This window comes from Aulonocara stuartgranti, assembly GCF_965226115.1.
Source record: "Aulonocara stuartgranti genome assembly, chromosome: 23".
Lineage (NCBI taxonomy): Eukaryota > Metazoa > Chordata > Actinopteri > Cichliformes > Cichlidae > Aulonocara > Aulonocara stuartgranti.
The window spans coordinates 2,858,370-2,885,081 of NC_138958.1; the positions used below are offsets into that span (position 1 = coordinate 2,858,370).

A 26,712-nucleotide genomic window follows, 5' to 3' on the forward strand; every position below is an offset into this window, starting at 1 on the left:
ACTTCAGAGGGTGATGGCTGTGATTGGGCTGTTTGTTTGAAGCAGCTCCACAGCGCAGCCAGTGGCCGATATTCAGCAGTGCATCAGCTGCAGATCACTCCGCTGCTCACCTGCAGGAGGAGCAGATCACACCCGCCGCTCCTGTGCAACATGACACACGGACAAAGAGCCCAAACGGCCAGAGTCATGTGTCCGATGTAAGGTAAGCGACACAGAATGGTGCAGAGAAATTTTGCAGCAAGTGTTGCTTTCAGGTTTGTGTGTGTGTCTGTGGACCATCGGCGAGAGAACAAGACTGTTTTTATATTTGCAGATTCTCACTTGGCATTATCAGCGTTGTTGCCTTCGATGAATTGTATTCGCGCTTTAATGTTGTTGAGGTTTAAAGTCTCATAACTAATGCGTTTAATTAGACGGGGATGCTCACAGTTTTTTAACAGCTAAGAAATTACTTTGGAAGAAAAAAAAGTTGCCAGAGTTCAAAATCAGAAGAATGAAAAGTCTTTAAAACATTTGCACTGCTTCTAAAATGTGTCATGTTACTTTTCAGCCTCTCTTTCTAAAGAGATCAAATGATCTATTTTCAGCCATTTGTCTGATCAACAGCTTCTCTGAGCTCTCCTGAGACATGGTGCTACCTGAAAAAAACTCCAGTTCATCTGCTCCCAAGAAGACCCCCGAGCAGCATGCTCCGAGGCACCAGAGCATGCCCTCTCCAGCCCTGTGCTGCGCCTGTGGGCTGTGCATCATGCTGGCTGGCATCAACATCACCCTGGTGGGAGCTTTTGCGTTTGGTACCTTTATCCCTACAAGCAATCCTCCCATCTTCATTGGGCCTCTTCTTTTACTCATAGCGCTGGCTTTCTTTACAGCCTGCTGTGTCATCAGCAGGAGACCTCAAGCCCACACTGCCCATAAGGCCAAAGGAGGTGAGAAATGGGCGCTGATGAGGATGGGGGCAGTTGCTTTTGAGATGGAGACGAGCGAGCACACGCTTCAGGACACGACAGCTGTCCAGCTCAGCCCCACCAACTCCCCTAGCTCATCTCACAAATCCAGCTCCATCCAAGGGGAAGCCACTGCCCTGCCTTCCTGTCAGGATGAAGCCACTGAGCAGCACACAGAGACCTGTGGCACTGGTGTTACTGGAGATAAACCCACTCTGAGCTCTGACTCCCGGGAGAGCACTTCCACATAGATCAGATCACTACATAGCGTGGACTTTGTTCTGTTTACACTGTCTGGCGTGACTGCAAGGATTAATTGCTACTATAAGTTATAAGCTAAGTCGTACTTTATTCATGCCAAAGTTGGTAAACTCAAATAACACATGACTTAAGTAACTAGAATGATGGCGTGGTAATATGATACAAGAGCGAAAAGGCCTGCAGACTCAGCCTGTGAGCGTAAATGTATTGTGCAAACTCCCTGATAATTTTTCCGTGTGTTTCAGGAAGTTGTACTTTTACTGCCCTGTCCCAGGATGTACATTATCTTTCCAGGAAATGAAACAGGGAAGGAGATGATACTGTAATCCAAGTGCCTGTGTTATGTAGTTCTTGTTGTAGAACACATCTAGTGATTGTGTATTCATTGTGTATTCGTTTCCTATGGATTGATTTTGGTTAGTGTTTGCCACCTTTGTGAAGGAGGATCAGTGCAGTTATAAAAGCCGGGTGAATGCAGTCACAGCTTTTCTACACACTTCAACATAACTTTTCTTTCTTCTTCTTATTTCCTGCACCAGCTGCTTTGAGTGATGGTGTAACCTTGAGCTGTGCTAAAATAGATTCAGGAGTGTTTTGTGAATTTCTCTACTTGTGTTGTCGTGCATGATTACTACAGGTGCTAATACATGCTTGGGACCCCTGTATATTTTATAAATATAGATACACTATATACTTCTGTTCAAGTTAAGAGTTATCTATTCAGACAGCTCACTAAAACTATTAAGGATGCTATCTTGAGCAAATTATAATAATAATACTTCTACTGACCCCCTTTGTGAAGAATACACAGAAACAAAGCCACTGGAACTGTCAGGCTAAATGAGAAGATGCACAGGCTGTGATGATAAGTCATTTGTTATCTGAGTAACCCCAGCAGGGACTGTACAAACGGCTACGTTGCCCATCATTTGGCGTCTGACCCAACAGCTGCTGGCAAATGCGAAAGCCCTGTTTACTCATCGTTTTACATCAGCTGTCCTCAAACACAGCGTGTTCCCCTCACACAATCAAACCACGGAAAAGATAACACGGTGGCCAACGCCCACTGTTATTGCAGTGTTTTTTGAGTGGATACAGGCAGGCTGTGTGGGTGTCTGTAGTTATTCAATGACTCGTTTCTGTAAAGAAGGTGACATGTCTTGGCAACCTCAGCTCAACTAGTAATGAGGTCATGCTGCTCTGAAGAATGGCACAGCGGGATTAATTTAGCGCAGGGCTGGGTTTAACTCAGCAAAGGTTAATGTAACTGAGCAATTTTTATCTAAAAAAAATACTTCCATCCATTCATGCAGACTTGATCCTAACCCCACTATCATGGATGAGAGGTGCGCTAAACCCTGAACAAATCACCATTCCAAGGCACATCTGAACTTTTATCCATAGATATCATTTTCTTCTTTTGACTGGCCGCTTTAGGAATAGCTATAGCAGGTCATCTGCCTCCATCCCAGCCTAGCATCTCAGCCTCACCTCTCTACGTTCGTCTCCAAACCGCTGTCCCTCTGATATACTCATTTCTAATCTTGTCCATCCTGGTCACTTCAACAAAATACTTAGCATCTCTAACCCTAACCACCACCAGATAAGCCTCCTGTGTACCAGGTCTTACTCCCATTGTGTATAACCAGTTGCCCATCCCTGTTGCCAAGTGCTGGATCATAGTTGGTTGTCTGATTGTTGTTTTCTATCGAATACTGTAGTTTGTAACTTGCATAAAGCACCTTAAGGCAAGTGTTTTTGTGAATTTGTCCTATATAAATAAAATGTAATTGAATTGAACTACTCTCTTGCAGCTGCTTCTTTTTACCGTAAATGTGGAGTTTCTCTTTATATTTCCTTTTTGTTGTTATTAGAAAGGCTTGCAGGAGTGTGCATTTCCAGTTTGGTGCTCTGGTTTTATTCTCTCTGTTCAGGATCGAGGCATTTCTAAGCCCCGAGCCAGAGCGCAGTGTGCAGTAAATGGCAGACAACTTCCTGAGGCATGCTGGAACACGAAGGACGCTCTGAGGCTAAGCAATGACTGGAAATTTTCTCTGACCTGTGTTGTCACTGGGATCATAATAGTGGAAGTATTCCCACAGAAGCCTCCAGGAATAGGAATTATTTATTGTCTGTACTGGACACAGGTCAAGATCATCTCAAGGAGCACCCACTCCTGTCTAACACAAAGGGGGACGTTTGAGAGAAAATCAAGTAAAGCAGAAACAAAATGAGTTTTATTCATAAAAGCATACAATTAATTTTGTTAGAAAAAATGGAGCAATCGTGCCACAACTCTAAACTTTAAGAGTAACGCAAACTCAATAACCTATAAAGTAGCTTTAATCTATTCTAGTTGATCTGATGGTGATATATTATTTGTAAATTAACTGTCTTTGCAAAGCTATAAAAGGTTTGCAGCTACCTGTAAAACCTAATCATAAAAGTCAAGAATGACAGTTTGGGGTCTGTCAGCCACTGAAGTAAACCTTTTAATTGTTTTCACCAGAATATTACTTATGCACTGTAATGATGCATCATCATTAATAACAGTGTAATGCCCTATAAAGCAATATATCAGCCAACAGATGTATTTTAATTTTACTCGTGATACTTTCTGTTGATGATGATGTCTTTTTTCACTTTTTCACAGAAAATGATCTCATGTCTCTCCTCCTCCACACAAGCACAGAACATCTTGACATTTACTTTTTCTTCTTTAATTCAAACATTAAACACTTTAATATTTATTTTCATATATTTTCTACACATCAACACACTGCTGCAGGAACATTGCTGTAAAGTATTTCCCTACCCAAAAAACCTACCACGGCTAGCATATTAAATAATAAAATCCAAATAAAAGTGAGTAATCGTCTCATCATCTTTCACCACATTAAATTGATGTCTGACAGTTTTTATCTCTGGACACAGAGATACAAGCAGAGTCTAGACAAAGTGGATACAATGAACCTAAAGAGCAGCAAGTTTGTTTAATTTGAGCAATGGTTCAAACTGAATGTTCGTTGCTTGATTCAAAGTTAAAATCAGCTTAAAAAGAGTTCGGCTCAGCCGGGAGATATATCTGATCTCATGACTCCACCCTGTGGATGAAAAGCAGTACCGTATATCACTGCTTTATAAACATGGGACAAAACTTATGAAAGTCTGAGCGATTTTTGTAACAATGCTTCTTGGTAATACATTTTTTACGGTTGAAAGAGTGTTTATTTCCACTTAAATATGCCCTCATATTTTTATATCGAACATCGAGTACCCATCAGCGCTGATAAATGCAGTAATGCAGATGCAATAATTACGTATATCCAATCTAAACCTAACATTATGGCCAGCAGCTGTACTGCGTGTAGTGATAAATTATCTGCTATTCTCTTCTTAGTAGTTACTCCAAGTCATGGGACGAACATTGCAGTACTACTGTGCCCAGACCCTGAATCTTTTGACTCATCGGTAAGTATTAAGTCTGTATAAAGCTTCTCCAAATAATTCTTTGCTATATACTAAACAAGTGATGGGACTTTCCTTTTATTGCATTTTGTATGTATAAGTCTACAGATGGCATAACAAACACCTAGATAACTAAAGGACTGTCGGACAGTTCTTTATATTATGTAAGCCAAGATGTTTTATATTTGAAACACACGCAAAGTTGGTTCTGTGGGTTTCCAGCAATCTTGCAAGATGCCTTTGCAGGGTGAGTGTCACTATGCGCCGTTCACTGACCCAATATGTAAACATAGCTTTAAGTGTGCATTGAAATGTGTGTGTGTAGTGTGTAGTGTGTCACTGGTGAGTCTTGCAGTAATTAATAATTATAATGAATAATTATTACCTCGCGCTCTCCCATCCAAGTCTGTGACTGACTCAGTCTGATCATGTTGTCCTCGTTCGACTCCACCATCCGGGCCTTTCTGTGTGGTGTTTGCACGTTTCCTCTTGTGCTAGCTTATTGCAGTCGAAATCAGTTGGGTAAGGGTAACTGGTAATTCTAAAATGCGCACTGGTGTGAGTGCGAACGGTTATATGTGTTAGCCTTGCGACATTCTGATGATTTGTGCAGGTGGGTGGATTATGTATTAAATTCAGTGTTCAGATTATCACCATAAAAAACAAAGAAAAACAAAAACGCTAATATGAATATCCCCAAATCAGATAACTGAGAAAAAGTATTTATTTCCTTTCTTGGCCTGTATAGGATGCAATGCTCTTTTAGGACACTAGAGGGCAGTATCGTCGTTCTCACCGTGTTTCTGAGCGCGATAATCATCCAAGGTACACTAACCTTTCTTTTTTCTTCTTCTTCTTCTGTTTTTGGAGGGGTGGGTGGTCATTCGGATTAATGTGGTGGTGAAGGACATTTAATTAGTAATAAGTAAAATTTAACTCTAAAAAGTGTAAGAATTTGACGCTTTTTTAGTTTGTACCCCAGAAGAACATAATTAAAGTGTCCCCAACCTAGCAAAATGAATACCGCAGAATTAAGACAGTCTCGTTCTAATATTAACGTAATGGGCAAGTATGAATAAAAAAACAAATGTAAAACTGCACAGGTCCATGTTGCAGAAGTTTTAAACTGCACCTTTGCAGAAAATTTAAAATTTAAAGTCAGTATCATCCCCACAGAGTTTCTCTCCGCTTACTTTGAATCTAACAGTCTAACAGTGAAATTATTTTATAGCAGAAGTCAAATGTTTACATTTAACGCCTTCATCCGCATTTTTCATAGATTTCTTTTTGCATCTTTTTCTTGTGCCTCTTTGTGTGGAACAAAGTAATTCAGTACAAAACATGTTTGAGAGCTTGGATTTTAAAAGCATAACGGCATAATCTGCTAATTCACACGTGCTTAATGTGAAATAAAGAAAATGATCAAGCAAAAAAAAAAAAACCTTTAAGAACCAATAAATAAAAAGCGATAGGCTTTATTTTTAATTAAATACTCTATCCAACTGCTGATTTTTTTCTTTAATCAATATAGAATATTGTTATCATGGTAGTAACATAACGAACTTTTCATTACACCAGATGGGTGGTCACTGTTATTATTATTTTTTCTCACATTCACAGTGTGTGGACCACGAATGCACCACGGCCTCTATCTGTGCTTTCCTGTTGGTGGCTGTACTGCATCGTCCTTGGGCCTCCTGTGATCCTCCTGTGGCTCTGAACCACGTCCAGGTTGTCTCAGAGCTGCTGCCTGTAAAAATGCATTTCCCACAGGTAATACACTACATTCCCAGATAACAGGAAGCTAGAACAATAGCAAGGTTACCGTGTCTTTGCATCCTTCTGTGAACATAATCATTACCAGGTGAGTGACCCAGTGTGTCTCATACACACTGAACTTGTTACAGCTCATAAATAGTTTCCTCCTCCATCTTGCATAAGCCATTTGTCTTTCCATCCCACTTCTGTTGTTGGGGGAAACGGGGTGTTTAATATATCCCACCTCTGAAGATGAAGTGCCATTAATTTTATCCTTCTTTTCAGTTTGCGCACTGTCCCTCCAAACAGCGGCTGCCTTCTTCTAATTCCTAATGACTGGTGTGAGTGCTGACTCTGCTATTGTAAAACAAATGATATCTCTGTCCTGTTGGCATAATCCTAATCTATTTGAATGGAAGGGACTGCATTAAAATGACAAAGGGGAGGGGGGATATTTCCATCTCATGATAAATGTGCAAATGTCCACCAAAGCTGAATCAGACACCACATTTTAATGGCCTGATTGCACGTTCATTTCTCGCCTCATTCTCTAGCAGCTCTGCTCTTTCCGTTTTCAATGTAGAGCTGGTCATATTTTGTCCCAGATTAGTATAGATGATGGCTGACAGTTGCCTCTGCTCAAGGTATTTAGAAGACATAATTCATTCATAGATCTAGAAGTGCTCCCATTTGTCATCCCCATTTTTTATGCTCAGTGTCTCCACCGTCGCTCATTCCTCTGGGCAGCGATGTGCGTGTGCATGTGCGTGTCGAGGGAGATGAGGGCCAGAGCAGTTTTCAGCTGCTGTATTAGCTGGCATATGCAAGCAATGAATTATAAGGAGGAAAAGGAGTCAATTATCCACTCCTAAAAGAAGGGCAGAGCCTGTGTGGCCTAGGGGCCCCGTTCCATACTTACCAAATCATTTCGTAGAAAGGAACTCCAGGAGAGCTGGAGAGGAGACTGAGCAGACAGCACAATCACACGCACACACGGACGCACACTTACACCTACGGCTTCGACCCTCTCAGCCTCAGCCTCACCCCCCTCTCATCACTGTGCTCACTGCGCCTGCTCATTGCGTCCTCCTGAGTTAACAAGGACGGGCAGCGATGTGTTGGATCCATATGGTAATAATCCATTTTATACACACCAACTCCTAAAACTGATTTCGGCTGAGCAGGAATGGCCACGCCGTGACCGTCAGCCATTTTGCCGTGTCCCAATTCACTCCCCTGACTCCCTTCGAATCAAAATGGGGCTCTGATTGACTGTGCCGCTCCGACTAATAGAGTGGATATGGTAAATGAAATACCCAGCACTTTCATTCCAAAGTCTCTTACCCCCTGTGTCCCCAGTCACTTTGCCTTGACATATTTTTAGAGATTGAGCGCTCTATCCTGTTTTTGATGAGGATGGGCCGAGTTGAGGTGCGTGCAGCGGCAGTGGCGGTGATGCCCCGAGAGCAGCCGGGACCCTCGGACACGGGAGGCCATGCTGACAGGGTCTCTGCTGAGTGACAGGGCCGACACTTAGGGAAATGAGGTCGTTAGACAGCATTACGAGTGGGCTGATAGCTCGGTAATGGGTTTTAACTTCGGAATTTAACACAGAAGCCCACCGGGGATGGGTTTGATGTGTAGGCGGACAGGTGGGTTCCCACCAAATAACGAAGGCAACTCTCACGGGCACCGGAGAAAACTGACTTCTTCGAGAAAGAGGGAATGGAATGAGGAAAAGGAAAGAGCAGGACGGGAAATGTTCTAAAAATAAATTGCACCACATGGTGAGCCTCTTTAACACAAGGAAATCAGGAAGAAGGTTTCACTAGACGAGTGGCTTTTGTTTTCGGGCTTGCCCTTCCCTTCGGGCTTACTAAGAGAGATTTACTTTCCTTTAAATTTCCTTTAAATGTCTTTACAGACCCAGTGGAAAATCATCTCCAGCATCAAGATGATTTTCCAAATCTGTTATGGCTCAATTACAGAAGGTAGTGATTTCGAAAACAATGAACATTTTCCATTTTCTTTGTTAAGTTTCTTTGTTAAGTCAGGAGGTTTATAATTTTGCACGCTGTACGCACACAGCTTCCAAGCTGCCTTGAGTCTTAAGTAAGGGCGTCTAAATTTAGTGCATAACGATAAACTCTTAAGTTATAAGACATAGGCTAATGCGTAAGGGTGTTAAAACCAGTGGGATAGTTTAGTGGAGATTAAGGGACGTATCAAAGACTTGTGTAAAGCTCCATCAAGAGCGAGGCAGTTCGGTGGGCATCTGCACACGGTAGTTTGAAAAAAAAGGGGGCAGAAGTGACTCACAGAGCTTTGGCAGCCGTGAGTGACTGATAATGTCTCAACATCACTCCCATTACTCCTTTTGGCCGTGCTGTGAAAACGAATGGTCCACTTTAGTGCTGCTGTGGAACTTGCTAGTTCTGTTCAGGAGGAAGATTTAGAAGGGCATTATGGCCGTCCAGCAGAGGGCAAGACAACTCACAGGAGAGGATGAAATGGATGAGGTGGGGTAGAAAGATGACGGCAGTTTCATTCTTTCCCGGACTTGGTCTGGGGGAGATGAATCATGCTTGGCCTCTGTGAGAGGGTTATGGAGGGAAAAAGAAGGTCAGGTTTCCATGGCAGGATTTTTCACTAGAGCAGATGAGAAAGCTTGGCAATACAAATCAAGTCAAAAGGCTTCCCAGTGTGTTTCTGCGTCGTGTCCTGCAGGCATCTCTTTCATGGCACTCCAGAGAGTACACAGTGAAGTCAACCTCATCAGAACAGTCCAGCTGGTGAAGAAGTGATTTCTGGTTTATTAGAAGTAGAGGTGTGTGCGTGTGCGTTATGTGTGTGTGCAAGCGGCAATCTCATTTGTGTTGATTTCCAAAGCATTACCTATCTTTCACAAAATGCCGCTGCTCCTTTAATCAGCATCTGTCAGAGGATTCATTATGCCACTTTTAGTGAGCACAAAGCCTTTCTGCAGAGCTGTGAAAAAAACCAAGAGAAAAACAACAGCTCCTTTCACTTCCAGAGGTGTGGATGATTGCTGCTGCTGGTTTAAGTGACAGGTAAATTGCAGGTTAAGTGGAGAACACAGTCTTTAAACAAGAGACTCTAGGCTCCTGCAAATCCTCCTTAGTCTTTAATCTGAATACAAAAGGCAGGGGCGGGGGTATTAAATCTGACCCCTCAGTGTTCTGTTTGTTCCATACTCCACTCAAGGGCCCGCTGTAGCCGGCAGAGTCCCAGGTTTGCATTTTCCTTTATGCCATGTGGCGGCATTTTAAAAACAACACCGTCAAACAACACTGCCTCTTTAGTGGCTAACTTTGAAAGCATAAAGGAAGGCCCGGAGTCACCGGCTTCTCCAGTCTTATCAAACTCTAGCATAAAATGTAGTTGGGATGTTTTTGTAAAAGGGACTGTTTATTAAATTGTGGATGAAGCACCATAACGCAGCACTATTATCACAGTTCTGCTGTGGAGAAAAAAAACCCAAATCCTTCTTTATTTAGTAGCAATGACGGTTAGAAAGAGGAGAAGGGGCCGGGGTGAGGCAGGCGGTTAGGGCTTGTCGAGAGAAAGGCGCTTTGGGTTGTCAACGTTTTAGAGGCTTAGAGTCAAACCTATCCGGGCTCAGGAGAGAGGAGTCTGGGTGTTAGGCAGGCAGAATGACTCCTGATAGAAGGAGTTTGCGGCTCAAGTCGAGAGGAATCGTCTTGGCTCCCGGATGAGGCGAGGACTAATTGATTCTCTGAAGTTTCCTGTCGCAGAGCCCGATTACAGGTATGACCGGATTAAAAAAGGAGAGGGAAAAAAAACAAGGGATCTGGAGGAGGGAAATGGTAAAAATCAAAGAGAAAAGAAGATGAGGGCTGCCATAGACGGATCAGCATCGCTTATACCCACTGATGTGTTTGCTTGTGTATTTTGTTTGTGCGTGTGTGTTGGTATGCACATGTAGACACACTCAGGTGCAGCTGTGTTTGATCTCGGTACTCAGTGGCAATCATCAGGTCACACTGCAAGGCCCCTTTCTCTGGTGTGTTGCACAGGAGCACATTGTGTTGTAGCAGCATGCTTCCCATAATCACTCACTTCTGGTTAACACGTCTCAAAGCCAGAGGCATGTGTCTCGCCTGCCCATAACAGTCCATGACAAGATTGAGTACTGAGGCATGTGGGAGCCATAGTGAGGCGAGCTCTGAGAGAGAAGCCTTCAGGAGAAGGAGAGTTAGGACGCATATCTAGACCTAAGCTGTCATGCGTGCAGCTGTAATGGCTTGTTTAGTGGCAAAGTCCAATCTAGGGCCCCAGAGAGCCATTATTCCGGGACTATCGATTGGGCCCTACGGCCACCACAACTCGGGCCCCTGTCCCTGATCCTGTTCAGTAATAAGCGTACTCATGTCAAGGTGGTAATTATCATTGATCTGTAGCTGCTGTGACAGGGCAGCCGCCCCTTGCTGTGATTCATACGCTACATGGGACTACTGGACTTGAGGCACCAAATCACCAGTCTCATAGCCACATGCAGCTTCTGGTGGCACTGCCATGCTGCGTCCTGGAAACAAAGGCGTTAGGAGATGGATGTCAGCTTTTTTTTGTTGCTTCCTGGGTGGCAATTTTATATAAGGCTAATTGTGAGCAAGAGTCTCGCATGGCATGAATTCTGATGCTAACTTTGTGCTGTTCTTGTTCAGACAGCAAAGTCACCTGCAGGAAGTTAAAAAAACAACAACTTCTCTTTATTGTTTCTTCTTCTTCTCCTCACCCATTGTTGTTTGCCCTCACGTTGCTCTCTTACTTGTGCAGCAGCCGTGTGCTGTCTACTCTCCCCACTTTCTAAGCAGGGAAATCAATCACTGCTCCTATGCAACTCTGTGGTAACCTGCGGCACAGTGACAGAAGCAAAACACAATATGTCAGAACACAATGTTATTGTACTATGTTGTGTAGCCACAACTGTTCAAGCCACAAGTGTTTAGCATGGCTTTAGGATGCTGCGTCTTTGGGGCAGACTGGAGTATCTCAGCAGCTTTAAGACATTTCAACTGTTTTCTCTGAAGGTTTTGTGTGGACGTTATGGAGGACCAAAGATAATGACTTTGGTAATCCCCTGACTTAATATTTAGCACCTGCAGCTGTCTAATTCAAGTAGAGCTGCAAAATTACAATTATTCCAGAAATGCCAGAAGCTGCGTTTTCTCAAATGGCCACTTGAGGCTATTGAGGTGTATGCCCATCAGTGCTGGGGTTGTTACTCAAGAAAACAATGTATTACTCTTCTTGAAAGCAATTTAGAATGTTACATAATTGTTACATAATTGCAAGCTAAGGAGAAAATAATGAATTAAACTACTCATTTCATTACTGTCTTGTTACTCTGTAACAAATGACCTGAAACGCACAGTCACATGATTATCAGTTAACAATATAAACCTAGAAGCTACAGTCCACGCACCAACACAAATCCCTCTCCTAATGAGGACACACATGAGATCTTTCTTTTAGTTTTTAGGTATGAACACAATGCAGAGAACACATAGCAAAGATTCAAACCGGTGTTCAGGGTCTGCCTGCTGAGGCAAGCGCTCAGCTTTAAATTATCCCGCTGGATTCTTGGCTAGCTTAGCATTAGCATTCTGTCTGAGAAGATGCTTGCAAAAACCTTGAGTTGCTTTAGCATTATTATGCAGTTATTTCTGTCCTGGATGAAATCAGTTGATTCTAGCGTGAGTGCGCAAGAAGCAGAAAAACATGTTTATTTGACGTTTCTTTCCCGTTTTAGAAACCTGACATGCCGATAACCAAAGAACCTTTGTAATTCAAGTTATGACATCATTGTATACCACATAACTGAAAAATGTAATTTGATTTCAGTAATGCCCAACTCTGTTACACACAACACTAATGCTCATAGACATCTGTGCTAAACGCCCAACTTTAGCAGAAATACGTTTACAGTACTAATTTCTCACTTTGAGTGTGCTAGGCTTCAACATTCCTAAATATGATATATAATATGATTTGCTTTGTATTTCACTTTATTAATAGACCATCCAAGAATCTGTGATCCAGCTTTGATGAGTGAAATTTGAATATTTTATTCGTATGTTACTTATCAACAATGCTCAGGTATATGCTCCGTATCTCTATGATGTGCCCCTACAGTCTGTTGATACAACTTAATAACCAAACTTGACAGAATTTGCTGATGACCAATCTTCCCAAAATAAACTCACTTCACATTTCACAAGATGACAAAAACCATAATGCTAAAAACTGAGGTTTTAGGTTGAATTTGTAAATCAATGAATGGTATCTAGGCAGTCGTTTTCATGTCTTATTTAAACTTATTTAATTAATTACACTTTCCTAGTATTCGTTTTTATGGCATAAAGTCAACAAGTTGCTGGAAACATTCCTCAGAGATTTTGGTCCATGGTGACATGATAGCATCACGCAGTTGCTGCAGATTTGTCAGCTGTGCATCTATAACGTGAATCTGTTGTTCCATCACAAGACATGGTGTATTATGCTGGAAGAAGTCATTAGTGTGTAACAGAGGGATGTCAGCAAAAATACTCAGGTTTATCAAAGAATATAGCCACACCATCAGCAGCAGCCTGAACAATGGATACAGGAACAGGATGGGTTTATGCTTTCATGTTGTTTTTACTAAATTCTACTTGTCAGATGAGGCACTTATAAAAAATCTTCTAGTAGATCATTTTAATTGTGGCCTCAGTTTCTTGTTCTTAGCTGGTGGTCTTCTGCTCTTGTAGCCCATCTGCTTCAAGGTTTCATTCAGAGACGCTCTTCCTTGGTTGTAAAGAATGGTTACATGAGTTACTGTTCCTATCAGATTGACCCAGTCTGTCCATTTTTATTTGACCTCTGGCATCAACAAGGCATTTTCACCCAGAAAACTGCTGTTCATTTGATATTTTCTCTATGTAAACCCTGGAGATGGTTGTGCAGGTAAATCCCAGTAGATCAGCAGTTTCTGAAATACTCAGACCAGCCCATTTGACACCAACAGCTATGCCACGTTCACACGCATGTCACACCTCTCTTTCCCATTCTGATTCTAGGTTTGAGCTCCAGCAGGTCGTCTTGACCTTGTCTATGTCTCTAAATGCATTGAGTTGCTTCCATGTGACTGGCTGATTATCAGGAGTTTTGCACTGATAAGCAATTGAAGAGGTGTAAGGCAAGGCAAGGCAAGGCAAGTTTATTTGTATAGCACAATTCAACAACAAGGTGATTCAAAGTGCTTTACAGAGACATTAGAAACAAAAACAAATAAAAGCATGATTTAAAATTGATTAAAACAAGCAAACAAACAAACAAACTGATTAACAAACAAACAAACAAACAAAACAGGATATAAAATCAAAACAGATAAAATCAGAACAGTAGATAAAATCAGTAGTTAAATGTAAGTTTTGAAATTTAAGCTTAAAGTGTGGATTTGGTGCTTTATTCAAATGCAGCTGAGAACAGGTGAGTCTTCAACCTGGATTTAAATAAACTGAGTGTTTCAGCTGATCTGAGGCTTTCTGGGAGTTTGTTCCAGATATAAGGAGCATAAAAGCTGAATGCAGCTTCTCTGTGTCTGGTTCTGACTCTGGGAACTGATAAAAGACCGGATCCAGATGACCTGAGGGATCTGGAAGGTTCATACTGGGTCAGGAGGTCATTGATGTATTTTGGTCCTAAACCATTCAGAGCTTTATAGGCCAGCATCAGAACTTTAAAGTCTATCCTCTGACGGACAGGCAGCCAGTGTAAAGACCTCAGAGCTGGACTGATGTGGTCCACTTTTTTGGTCTTAGTGAGGACTCGAGCAGCAGAGTTCTGAATGAGCTGTAGTTGTCTGACTGATTTTTTAGGTAGACCTGTAAAGATGCTGTTACAGTAATCAAGCCTACTAAAGATGAATGCATGGACTAGTTTTTCCAGGTCCTGTTGAGACATCAGATCTTTTATCCTTGATATATTCTTGAGGTGATAGTAAGCTGACTTTGTTATTGTCTTAATGTGTTTTTCTAAGTTTAGGTCTGCATCCATCACTACACCCAAATTTCTCGCCTGGTTTGTGGTTTTTAGATGTATAGATTGAAGTTCTCTGGTGACCTGTAATCGTTTTTCTTTGGCGCCAAAGACTATTACCTCAGTTTTGTTTTTGTTTAGCTGGAGAAAATTGTGGCACAACCAGTCATTGATTTCCTCAATGCATTTACCAAGAGCCTGTACAGGGCCTCGGTCTCCTGGTGACATTGTGATATATATTTGTGTGTCATCTGCATAGCTGTGATAGTTTATTTTGTTGTTGTTTATAATCTGTGCCAGTGGGAGCATGTAGATGTTAAACAGAAGGGGTCCCAAAATGGAACCTTGGGGAACTCCACATGTGATACTTGTCTGCTCAGATGTGAAGTTACCTATTGATACAAAGTATTTCCTGTTTTCTACGTATGTTTTGAACCAGTTTAGTACAGTTTCAGGCCTAGCCTTTAGCTTTCCCTGTGGCCTTTCACTTTTCAACAGATTTTCAGACCTTATTTCGCTGCTTTTAGATGGATGGTTGTCCGATATAGATCCAGGGTCCTTTGATAGTGGAGCAAATCTGTTCTGCAGTTTCACATTCAGTTGTTTTGGAGGTTTGTTGTTAACCTTCCTATTCACGGTTGTCCAGTCCTGTTTCCTCTCGTATACAGGGGTAGAAGAGCTTCTCTGTCTCGTAGGAAGTGAAGGCCAGTCGGTTTCAGAGATTTCAGCTCGCTGTGCCCTGCCTGTGATACGTCCTCCCCCTTCCAGGAGACATGATTTATGTCTTGGTTTTGCACCAAGACAGTCTAAGGGGGGGATTATCACTTGAGGATTTATAATAATGCACAGAGTCTACTTTCTTGGTCATGTTATCTGTGCTCCTTAGCTGTGTACTAGCTTGCTCATCGCCATTATTTTGAATCAAAGGCAAGGTTGTTTCATTTCCACACAGTCCATTTACCTCCACGTTTACTTCTAAGCGATGAATTTTTGTCTCTAGTACTGCAATCTTCTGCAGGAGGCTGTGGTAGTCATCTGTGGAGAGGGAAGGCATCTTGTTGCTAGTTAGCCTAGCGGTTAGCACCTTTCCAGGCTATTGAGGCTGCTCGGTGCCCAGACGCTGTAATCAGGCTTCAGCTGTGTCTAGGCCACAGACACACGGAGCGCTGAGGACAAGGTAACCATAAAATGTTGCTGTTTCTGTTAAGAACACTCTAGTCCTAATGATCTACAAGTGTCCAGAAGTTATCGCAGGTAAGCTCACACGGAAAAAAGGGAAAAAATCAGCATAAAAATCAATAAAAATCAATAGTTTGCATGTTAACCTGAATATAGTAAACATGCAGCAATACCTGTACGCATGGTGTTGTTGGACTACAGCCTCTAAGCTTATTTTTCTTTCCTACTTTTGTTGCAGTGCTATTAACAGTCAACAGAACTGCACACTCTATGTCTATTATACTCTTGCTTGAGCTCGTTTGTACGGTTTCATCATTCATTAAAAGTACTTATATTGCGCACACATGGTAAAGCATCTCTTGGAATGACAGGAAAACAGTAAGAGAAAGACAGAAATATACAGAAATGATGGGTGTCTCAAAGCAAGAAATCAGTTTCCTTTTTGTAAGCACTGGAGCGGGACTTGTGTCACCTGCAGACCAAACCCCATTTCCTCTGATTAAGTCCGGTGAAATATTCCATTTGTCAGTGTCACAGCCCCGACGCGTTGCTGCAGTGAGCAGCCAACCATGTCTGTTGACTGTGTCATTCTCGAATTTACATCAGGCATTGACAACATCATCATATAGCTAATGTCCCCTTGGCTTGCTCTTGCTCAACCCTTTGCTCATGCTCTTTAGTTTGTTGTTTTTCCCCTCCTGTATCATTTGCCTGTCTGTGTCCTTTGCACCTGGTTGTTTTCTGGATCCACCTGTGATTTCCTGTGCAGAGTGAAACCCAAAGAGTTTGGCTGAATCTGTGGTCTGGCTACTCACCCAATGACCAAATCTAAAGGGAGTTTTACTTTTATTTTATTTTATTTATTTATTTTTATCTGCGTCTTGAGCATCAAGAGCTAACATCACTCAGCCCTCAAACTCTCATGCGTGTGATCTAACCCCATTAGCAGCCAATGTCTTTTCAGGAGCAGAGCTGGCATGGTTCAGAGCGGATGGAAATTTCAATCTCCCCTCTATCATTTTCCCTATCATTACTCCATTCACCACCATTTCTCTCCATCCTGAGTCCCAAGAGGCTGAAAAGGAGGGCATCGTGCACTCTGTTCCCAACTTTAATATGAGTACAGCAAAAAAAAAGAGAGAGAGAGAGCGAGAGAGGGGGTGTTTATACATTATTAGGGGTCTATTATAAGGCAGCTATCACATTCCGCCTCTTCTCTCCCTTTCCCTTTCATTCCCACACTCTCCTGACAGGTAGCGGGCGGCTGCCTTGATGACTAGACTCAATCACCTGTGACAGTTTTGATTTGATGTCACTCTCTGGGTCGCTCTATTTGTTTGAGCAGTTAAGAGGTAATTGTGTGACATTGGCGGTGGAAGACGTGCTTTGGCGGCGCACCCGCTGAACCGAGGGGACGAGTCGAGGGAGTGTGGCAATAATAAATGAGGGCTATTTCCCTCAGAATGCCAAGACTCTGTGCATGTGTGTGTCCGTGTGTGTGTCTGTGTGTAGCTGATGGGGGGAACAAGACAGGGCGATGAGCCCCTCTACCCTGGGGGAATTCAACTGTGAGATGCACATTGAGGTCGCCTGCACCCACTCTGATCATCACTTTCACTGGTCTGAACAGAATTGTTTCTGTGCATGTTTTCTTTTTCTTTCAAAGATGAGTTTGGGTGTCACTCTGAGGAACTTCCGAGCTCTCGAAACAAGTAATGCAGTACTGCTTGTGGGTCTTGGTGGTTGCTGAATTGATCTGCAAAAACACATTGCGTTTTAAGGGTCAAGAGTCAAATGAAAATGTGAGTTAAGCACATTTGCATTTTCTTTCTGCAACATCACTTTGTTGGCATTACCATGACGGTGCACGAGGAACAGAATCCACGGTGAGAATAATTCAGATATCAACCAAAACCTCAGAATGTTGCATTCACTGACTTTAGAGTCAGACCTGTTACAGATCGTCAACTTTTCTTTATTATCAGGTGTGTTTCCAGAATCACTAAAAACTGCTGTAATCAAACCTATACTGAAAAAGGACAATCTTGACAAGACACAAATGAACAACTACAGGCCGATCTCAAATCTCCCGTTTTTAAGTAAGATCATTGAAAAAGCAGTTTCTCAACAGCTCAGTTACTTCTTAAAACAGAATAATTGCTACGATGCCTTCCAGTCAGGTTTTAGACAGAACCACAGCACTGAAACTGCTCTGACCAAAGTGTTTAATGACATATGTCTGAATACAGACAGTGGAAAAATGTCAGTCCTAGTTTTACTGGATCTCAGTGCAGCATTTGATACAGTTGACCACAACATATTACTCAAACGACTGGAGAACTGGACAGGTCTTTCAGGAACTGTACTAAACTGGTTCAAAACATACGTAGAAAACAGGAAATACTTTGTATCAATAGGTAACTTCACATCTGAGCAGACAAGTATCACATGTGGAGTTCCCCAAGGTTCCATCTTGGGACCCCTTCTGTTTAACATCTACATGCTCCCACTGGCACAGATTATAAACAACAACAAAATAAACTATCACAGCTATGCAGATGACACACAAATATATATCACAATGTCACCAGGAGACCGAGGCCCTGTACAGGCTCTTGGTAAATGCATTGAGGAAATCAATGACTGGTTGTGCCACAATTTTCTCCAGCTAAACAAAAACAAAACTGAGGTAATAGTCTTTGGCGCCAAAGAAAAACGATTACAGGTCACCAGAGAACTTCAATCTATACATCTAAAAACCACAAACCAGGCGAGAAATTTGGGTGTAGTGATGGATGCAGACCTAAACTTAGAAAAACACATTAAGACAATAACAAAGTCAGCTTACTATCACCTCAAGAATATATCAAGGATAAAAGATCTGATGTCTCAACAGGACCTGGAAAAACTAGTCCATGCATTCATCTTTAGTAGGCTTGATTACTGTAACAGCATCTTTACAGGTCTACCTAAAAAATCAGTCAGACAACTACAGCTCATTCAGAACTCTGCTGCTCGAGTCCTCACTAAGACCAAAAAAGTGGACCACATCAGTCCAGCTCTGAGGTCCTTACACTGGCTGCCTGTCCGTCAGAGGATAGACTTTAAAGTTCTGATGCTGGCCTATAAAGCTCTGAATGGTTTAGGACCAAAATACATCAATGACCTCCTGACCCAGTATGAACCTTCCAGATCCCTCAGGTCATCTGGATCCGGTCTTTTATCAGTTCCCAGAGTCAGAACCAGACACGGAGAAGCTGCATTCAGCTTTTATGCTCCTTATATCTGGAACAAACTCCCAGAAAGCCTCAGATCAGCTGAAACACTCAGTTTATTTAAATCCAGGTTGAAGACTCACCTGTTCTCAGCTGCATTTGAATAAAGCACCAAATCCACACTTTAAGCTTAAATTTCAAAACTTACATTTAACTACTGATTTTATCTACTGTTCTGATTTTATCTGTTTTGATTTTATATACTGTTTTGTTTGTTTGTTTGTTTGTTTGTTTGTTAATTAGTTAGTTAGTTTATTTGCTTGTTTTAATCAATTTTAAATCATGCTTTTTATTTGTTCTTGTTTCTAATGTCTCTGTAAAGCACTTTGAATCACCTTGTTGTTGAATTGTGCTATACAAATAAACTTGCCTTGCCTTGCCACTGTAATATTTAACGGCCACATTGTCATTTCAAGGGGTCCCTGCAGGGGGCAGTGCCAAATGTTTGATTTGGCAGTTTTGGGCTTTTTTTGGATGCCCTTCCTGATGTACCCCCAAAGGGCTTTGTGTCCCCTCCCAGAACTGAACTAGGAACTCACTTTGTTAGGTGAATCCAATGATAATGATAATAAATTATGAATGAAAAAAGTAAGGCTACGTCCACACGTACACGGGTATTTTTGAAAACGGAGATTTTCCGTTTTTGTTTTAAAAAATAATCCCGTCCACACGTAAACGCAGAAATGAAGGAAAACGCTGCTATGAACATGCCAAAGCAACAGGTGGCGATATATTCCTAACCGTGCAGAAATGCTGGCCAATCAGAAGTCTGGAAGCCTCGGTGGGAAAAAGTAAACAAAGCTGGGGCATAGAAGCAGAACCGAGTCGTATGTGTGGAGGGACAGTAACTGTGTGTATATGTAAGCATTTAAACACTGCAGAGAGTACAATTAACAGTAACAGTATTGTAGAAATTCATTTCACCGAAACAATAACGTGGCGCACAGTGTGACGTCAAAAAAGGCGCACACCTTTGACGCTGCGTTTTCTGCGTTTTCTGCGTTTTTCTCGTCCACACGTAAATGCAAAAATGGAGTTTTCGAAAATATCCACCCTGGCAGGCGTTTTTAGAAATCTCAGTTTTCAGTGACCGAAAACGCCGTTTTACGTGTGGACGAAAGGTGCAAACGCATAGAAAAATTGGCATTTTCAAAAATACCCGGGTACGTGTGGACATAGCCTAAATCACATCTTAGTTGAGACATATAAGACATAAACATTTACTGTTACATAAAGGTTTTCTTTTTTCTTCCACATTGAGGACAGGTTATCAAAGGCGACTATTCCAGATCAAACTTCAAGAGTAACTCGTAGTTGTTTTACTGTTTAGCGCTGATGCAGGAATCTGGAGACAAAATGTGAACTCAAAAAACTGTTTTATTGCTGGAATTCACAAGAACTAAAATATAAAACTCTGGACTGGAAAGACATGAACCAGGAATTTGGAACTAGACACTATAGAGGAAAGATGCAGCACAAAGCACGAGAGGATATATGAGGAAAACTGAAGAGTGGAAACACCTGGGGTACACAGCTGAACAGAATCTACTAATGAATCAAGGGAAGCAATGTGGGGCGATCACGGCTCAAAGAGTTGGCTGTTCGTCTTGTAACCGGAAGGTTGCTGGTTCGAGCGCCGGCTCGGACAGTCTCGGTCGTTGTGTCCTTGGGCAAGATACTTCACCCGTTGCCTACTGGTGGTGGTCAGAGGGGCCGATGGCGCGATATGGCAGCCTCGCTTCTGTCAGTCTGCCCCAGGGCAGCTGTGGCCACAACTGTAGCTGCCTCCACCAGTGTGTGAGAGTGAATGAATAGTGGAATTGTACAGCTTTGAGGGCCCCGAAAAGCGCTATATAAATGCAAGCCATTATTATTATTAAAGCAGAACATCACACACACAATATGAGGGACTATCAAAATCAGACAGGAAGCATCAACACAAGACAAACAACTTTAACAAACACTGAGACATGACTGGCTTGATGTAACTAAAGAGAGCGAAAGGGAATTAACTAAATACAAATTACAAAAGAACAGAATATAATAAACACAAAAAACCTGTTAACGTGTTAATCAAAGACAAATGATCCTAAAAATGAAGAAGAATCACTTTCATTTGTTTTAAGTTTACTATCACCTTTAACCATATGTGGTCAACATAAAATGAGGGAAACAGATACAAACCATATTCACAGAGACCCACAGATCACTCTTATAACAACAAATGCAACCATATTGGCAGCAAATGGCCATCTGTATTCAAAGAGTCTTTGACTCTCCCGGGCTTTGACTGCCAGAGATAATCTAGAATCCGTCTTTTCTTATGTAGAAGAAGGAGACACAAATTGTGGCTGAAGATTGCAAATCTGGGAGCTTGAGATTTACTTCCCCATTCCCCCTCTTCCGAAGGCTATTCCCAAACATCAAGAAGGCTGCACAGAAGATAATTTTATGGACAACTTGACGTTGGCCCGGTTCAAAAATCAAAGAATGTAACAAAGTTTTTTTTCTTTCTTCTTTTTTCTTTCTGACCACTGTGCAGTACCGGGATAGTCTCTGATGCTGAAAGGTGCCAGCAAAAAGGCTTTCTTACTCTGCACATTGAGCTCATCCATTTGTTTGTTATCTCAATCCAGGATTTAGAGAGATACAAAGCTGATTAAACAACAAAAGCATAGGGGAAGATAAAGAACACTTAGGTAATGGGTTTAGCCTGCCTGTTTAGCACGCCAAATTCATCTCCTTTTTCCTCGGCTCAAAATGTGTTTGTTATTCTTCCCTCAATCTTTATCCAGATGCGAGAAAGGGAACAAGAAGAAGGAAAGAAACAAAAATAAAAAAGTGAGGAGAAGAAGAGTCTTGGAAACCACTAGCAAAGTGTCACTAACATGCTGTTTTTGTGCAAAATATCAGTTATAAATTGGTCCACACTTGATACAAAACAGCATTTAGCTTTGGAAAATAGCCGTAACGCTCAACATTTTTGCATGAGGCATTTGCAGAAGGGTAAATGTGCGGATGCCACATGAATAAAACAAAGGTAGAATTTAGGGGAGTTGGGATATAAATTTATTTTTTATTTGGGTAAATTGTTTCATAAGTGTTGAGAATAATTGCCTGATACAATAAGTAGAATGCTTTCTGTGTTTTTTGGGTTGCATGTAAACCAATGCAGAGCCATTAAAGCCAGCCTTACTTTCCCCTGGTGAACCTGACTAAAAGCAATCTCAGGGCTTAGCAGTCACTCTGATAATCACACCTCTAGAGAGGTCAGTGAGCAATGAGGAGTGATAGGGAAAAAAACATATTTATGCTCCTCCTGCTGCTTCCCCCTCGTGGAAGGAAGCCGTGAGAAAGGTGCTTACTTAGACGAGATAAAGAGGAAGATGAGAGGCAGCGGACTTGGATTAGCGAAGGGAGACGATCACGGCCAGAAAAGGCAGGGAAGGGGGGGGGGACAGGGAGGCCGGGAGCCGGTGTCTGGGCTGGTTGGATATGGGGGGAATATTAATCTGGGTTTAGTGTGAGCAGGACCCCACAAACGGCTCAAGCAAACACAGCTTAGAAGAGGCCAAGCCTCGGAGAAAGTCCTAAATCTTCACATTAGCTCCCCGCGTTTCTTCTGCTGAACCCATAAGCTCTTTTTCTAAAGGACAGCACAAACAAACCACAACCCCCCAATAGTACCTCTTGCCAGTCCTAAACTTCCTCTCTCACAAGGAGACACACACACACACACACTCTCAAAATCAAGACAGCTTTGAGTATCGAGATTGCAGGAAATTTATAAATCCAGGGCCTGAGTGGATAGGGAGAGATTAGATGGGTCCCCCTCTTAAAGCGACAGGATACCTTCCAATTGTGTTGCTTATTCTCCGGTGTGCCCTACTTCTCTGTCACTGAAGAAAGAGAGAGCAAGGAAAACACTTTGCAGTTTTGGAGAATAGTTGTCATGATAACCTCTGCAACCCCAAGAAAACCTTAAACGAGTGTGTGTTTGAAAAATATTTTACTGGTATAATTTCTGAAGCAGGAAGTTTTCAGGATTCGAGTAATCCACATGTACATCTCTAAAATCAAGTTTTCTCTCTAGTTAATGTGGATAAAACCATTAAAAACGGAGAAAAAAGTAGTCTTCTTTTTAAAATGTCCCTTTATATTTGATATTTCCCCATAGCAAACAGAACCAAACAGATGATCTCATCAGTGGAGTATAAATTGAAGGGGTTATTGAAAATCAGCAGGATATGATGAAGAAGGTAGGATGTACAGCTGAAGAGTCATACATCTCAACAGCTCTGGCACCTAAAGAGGGTATCGGACCGCCCCGTTGGTGGAGAGGGGGGCTGCTGAGGGAGAAACGGGGTGAGCTACTGAACCTCATCCCGTCACCCACAGCTTCCTGGCAGGGAGGGAACCAGGAGAAAGTGCCTTCTCACTGAGTTTCATTAACCTGACCACATGTGCCAAAAGCCCTGGTATTAGAGTTAATCAAACTGACACTGACACACTTGCTGCAGTCTTCTGGGTCACCTGGGAAGCTCATCCCGTGCCCCGCTGCTTCTAATGCCGAAGTTATACACACAAAGTATGCACAGTTTAAAAAATAAATAAATAAAATTGACGTGTTCTTGCACACACTTACTAACAAACTGCCATGCTTGTTGCAATCCTGCTCTCCAACCCTGACTCCATGAGATATCGTTTTTGGAGTTCAATTAACTGTAGAGGACTACTTTAACTGAAGGAAGTGTGTCTGGTACTGTGAGCCTCATGACTAATAGTTACCACCGCAGGAACGGGATTTAAACATCAAATGGGAACTATAGGTGTTATTTAAAGCTGTACATCAAATCATTAGGGTCAAGTGAAAAATGGACTGTGTTATAATAAAGAAAAGCAAAATTAATTCTGAACAAAACCTTTAGAATATTTTAAAAACAAATAGATTCCCCAAGTTCAATAAAATTACGTAATCTGATATCCTGGTAATGCTCTATGGGGACTAGATATATATGTGTGCAAGTGCAAGATGATTATTGTTTTTCATAATTCATCATCAATTTTAAATATTTTATAATATGTGTCAAAAATGTTTCCCTTATCATTAGGCCCAAAAGATAAAAATGGACCAACAGAAATAAACAATAACATCTGTGAATCATTTGGCCTGCCTAGGACCTCCACTATAAAGATTAAAAAAAAGAAAAACTGATTGTGTCAAAACTGGCTGCCCAGCTAAATATACATTTTTTGACAGGCATAGAGGAATGAGAATTACTGCATGATTAGCCTAATACGCTACATACAGGAAAAGTAGCAGTTTAAACTTGACAGTGAGTAAAATCCTTTTCTATGGACAAGAATTATTAATGGAAAGGAGTAAAATGGGGTTTTAGATATGTACAGTAGGAGGACTGGTTGTATTTAAGCTTCCTGCAAAGTCTCCCACTGGCAGCATTATCCGGCCTATGCACCTGTCAGACAACAGAACATGACGAAAAATGTACCTTCATGAAAAGGAGCTGAGCAAATGTTAGACGATTTTCAAAACATTAGAGACAGGACAGATGAGTCCCTTCATCTGCTAGCATTTATCAAGAAAAATACTCTCTCATTTTGACTACATTACAGAATTTCAACTATATTTATGATTTCTTTGAATGTGCAATTATGCACATAAGCATGCATAGCATGACAGGTTCCTCTGCAGGTTTCAGATGAGGCCCTTGGGGCATTGCAGAGAGTAACCAGATGTCCACTGAGACACCCACTCACCAGAACAACCTTCATCAAGACAAGGCCCACACCAGATCAATCTTCCTGTGACACTTCATTTAGACTGCATTAAAGTGGAATTAGGGCCCATTACGTCTGTTGGCAGGACCTGACAGTCCCACAGCACAGTGATTCTCCCTTCCCAGGAGAGACCACTGCTGAATGGAGCAGATAAGGCTTTTTCAGCCCTGCTATGCTGCAAAGATGAAGGAACCATTAGTTTTTTTTCCACCCTGTCTGCGTTGTTGCTAATCAACTAAAGGAATGTTTAATGCAATTTTACATTCAAAGGAATGAATCGCAGCCGTTTGAAGGGAAGATTTCATTTCTTTTACTTCTAAATGGGAGATGCCTATAAATGTGGTCTTGAATGATTATATCTGAAGTACAGATGCTCGAGTGATTCTGACACAATCCATGCATCCATCCATCAAAAAGAAAGGTTCTACTTTATCGTTTTGACATTTAGCTTATTCTTTGTTCACAAACATATTGTGTGTTTTAGCCTTTAGTCTCAGTTACAAATTGTATCTACTACATTTACAGAGCAGTTTTAAAGGTCTAACAATGACAGAGGCCTTTACATAAAGAGATACTGTATCTCCTCAATAATGCTGGCATAAATCTGTATGTAATAAAAAGTATCACATTGTAACATCAATGATATACGAATGCCATAACACAAGCCCAACCATGTCTGAGAGTGAGAGCGAAAGGTCACACCTCCAACAAAGGACAGTACTTTGCAAAATATTCAAGAAACCACTAAAAGTGGAAACAACAAACTTGCTTCAGTACTCGAAGCAAAAGGACACCGTCACGTACACTGTTGACTCAGCTGAGCAACGTGGGAGCACTCGCTAACCGCACTCCATATGACTCCATCGCTGATGTGTTTACATGTTGTTTGGTGAAGTATATGACACCCACTGGCTTTAAAGTAGAAAATATTGAATTTAATTTATTTAATAACTGTTATGCAGATCATGAGTTACAAAATTAAGTTACTTTAGTCATTGTTATTATTAAAGTGTTAAACAGTTATGTTATACTTAGAAAAGTTTAGGTAAAACCCTAAATGCGCTACCTTTGTATTTAATTTGATATATACTGTCTCACTATGCTGCTGATGCTGCTGCTTCTATCTTATGGCAATAGATTCACACTTTGAATTTGTTGGAAAAAGATGGAAAATGTCCTTTGTTTGCACTAGTAAAAGCTGCAACCTGAAAGCTGCTTTACCCCATAAAACATTTTTCTGTATTTTTCAGGATTAGTATCGGTATCATTACAGCAAATGTTCTTTAAAAATTTTGTGACATAATTTTGAGGCTATATTTCCCAACCCTACTGGAGATGCTCAGCAAACGTTTGAGATCTACTCTGAAATGACATGATTACCTAGTAAAAGCCAGACAAATCAAATCAAATCCTTTGAACTGATACCATCATTTATCAGGGGATTCTTTCAGCTATCACCAAACCTGTGAATCAGATTTGATCAGGATTTGAGCAGGATTTAGGGTCAGAGTGGTGGGAGTTATGGGGTGCGAGTCAGGTCAGCCTCCCTCGGTTTCTTTACCCCACCTCTTGCGTGTCATCCCGCCCTGCCACCCTCCACTGTCTCAGCGGAGTTCATGGCGAGGCCCCCCTCACGCATCCTTCACTGACCAGGCGGCTGAGGCACACAGATACCCCCTTAAGGAGCTTTACTCTCTAGAGGAAACTTAATCTTCTTTTTTAACGCCATCCCTAGGCTTCTCGCAGGCCCTGAATAGAGCGGGGGAGGAGCCGGTTGCAGAGTATCTCAGAGCCCACATGGCAGCCCAGCCCAAATCTGAATATCTGAGCCATGGCGGAGCTGAGGCGCTCCAACGCCAGCACAGGAATTAGCCCTCCGACAGGCCATGCTAAATCCCCCTGCCTCCTCCCCTACGTCCCACTTGCTCCTTCTTCCTGTACTCTCTTGCAGCTCCTCCCCCAAT

The 26,712-nt window shown here is 41.8% G+C and overlaps 1 protein-coding gene and 1 long non-coding RNA gene across 3 annotated transcripts in view; both read left to right on the forward strand.

The window, feature by feature from the left end:
• Positions 1 to 40: 40 nt before the first annotated feature.
• On the forward strand, positions 41 to 2,911 carry LOC309701221 (transmembrane protein 275-like). Of its 2 annotated transcripts, none has more exons than XM_082525320.1 (2): positions 41 to 202; positions 588 to 2,911. In XM_082525320.1, exon 2 carries the CDS (start codon positions 629 to 631, stop codon positions 1,196 to 1,198), a length of 570 nt encoding a protein of 189 aa, XP_082381446.1. In that variant the 5' UTR covers positions 41 to 202; positions 588 to 628; the 3' UTR covers positions 1,199 to 2,911. The 2 variants fall into 2 exon arrangements, with proteins under 2 accessions (XP_082381446.1, XP_082381447.1); XM_082525321.1 differs by having other exon boundaries at positions 607 to 2,911.
• Positions 2,912 to 5,422: 2,511 nt separating this feature from the next.
• Positions 5,423 to 26,712, forward strand: part of LOC309699870 — a 29,236-nt gene continuing 7,946 nt past the window's right edge. The window contains exons 1-2 of the long non-coding RNA XR_014274518.1: positions 5,423 to 5,501; positions 6,297 to 6,449. This is a non-coding gene — a long non-coding RNA (uncharacterized lncRNA). The remainder of the gene's footprint in view (positions 5,502 to 6,296; positions 6,450 to 26,712) is intronic.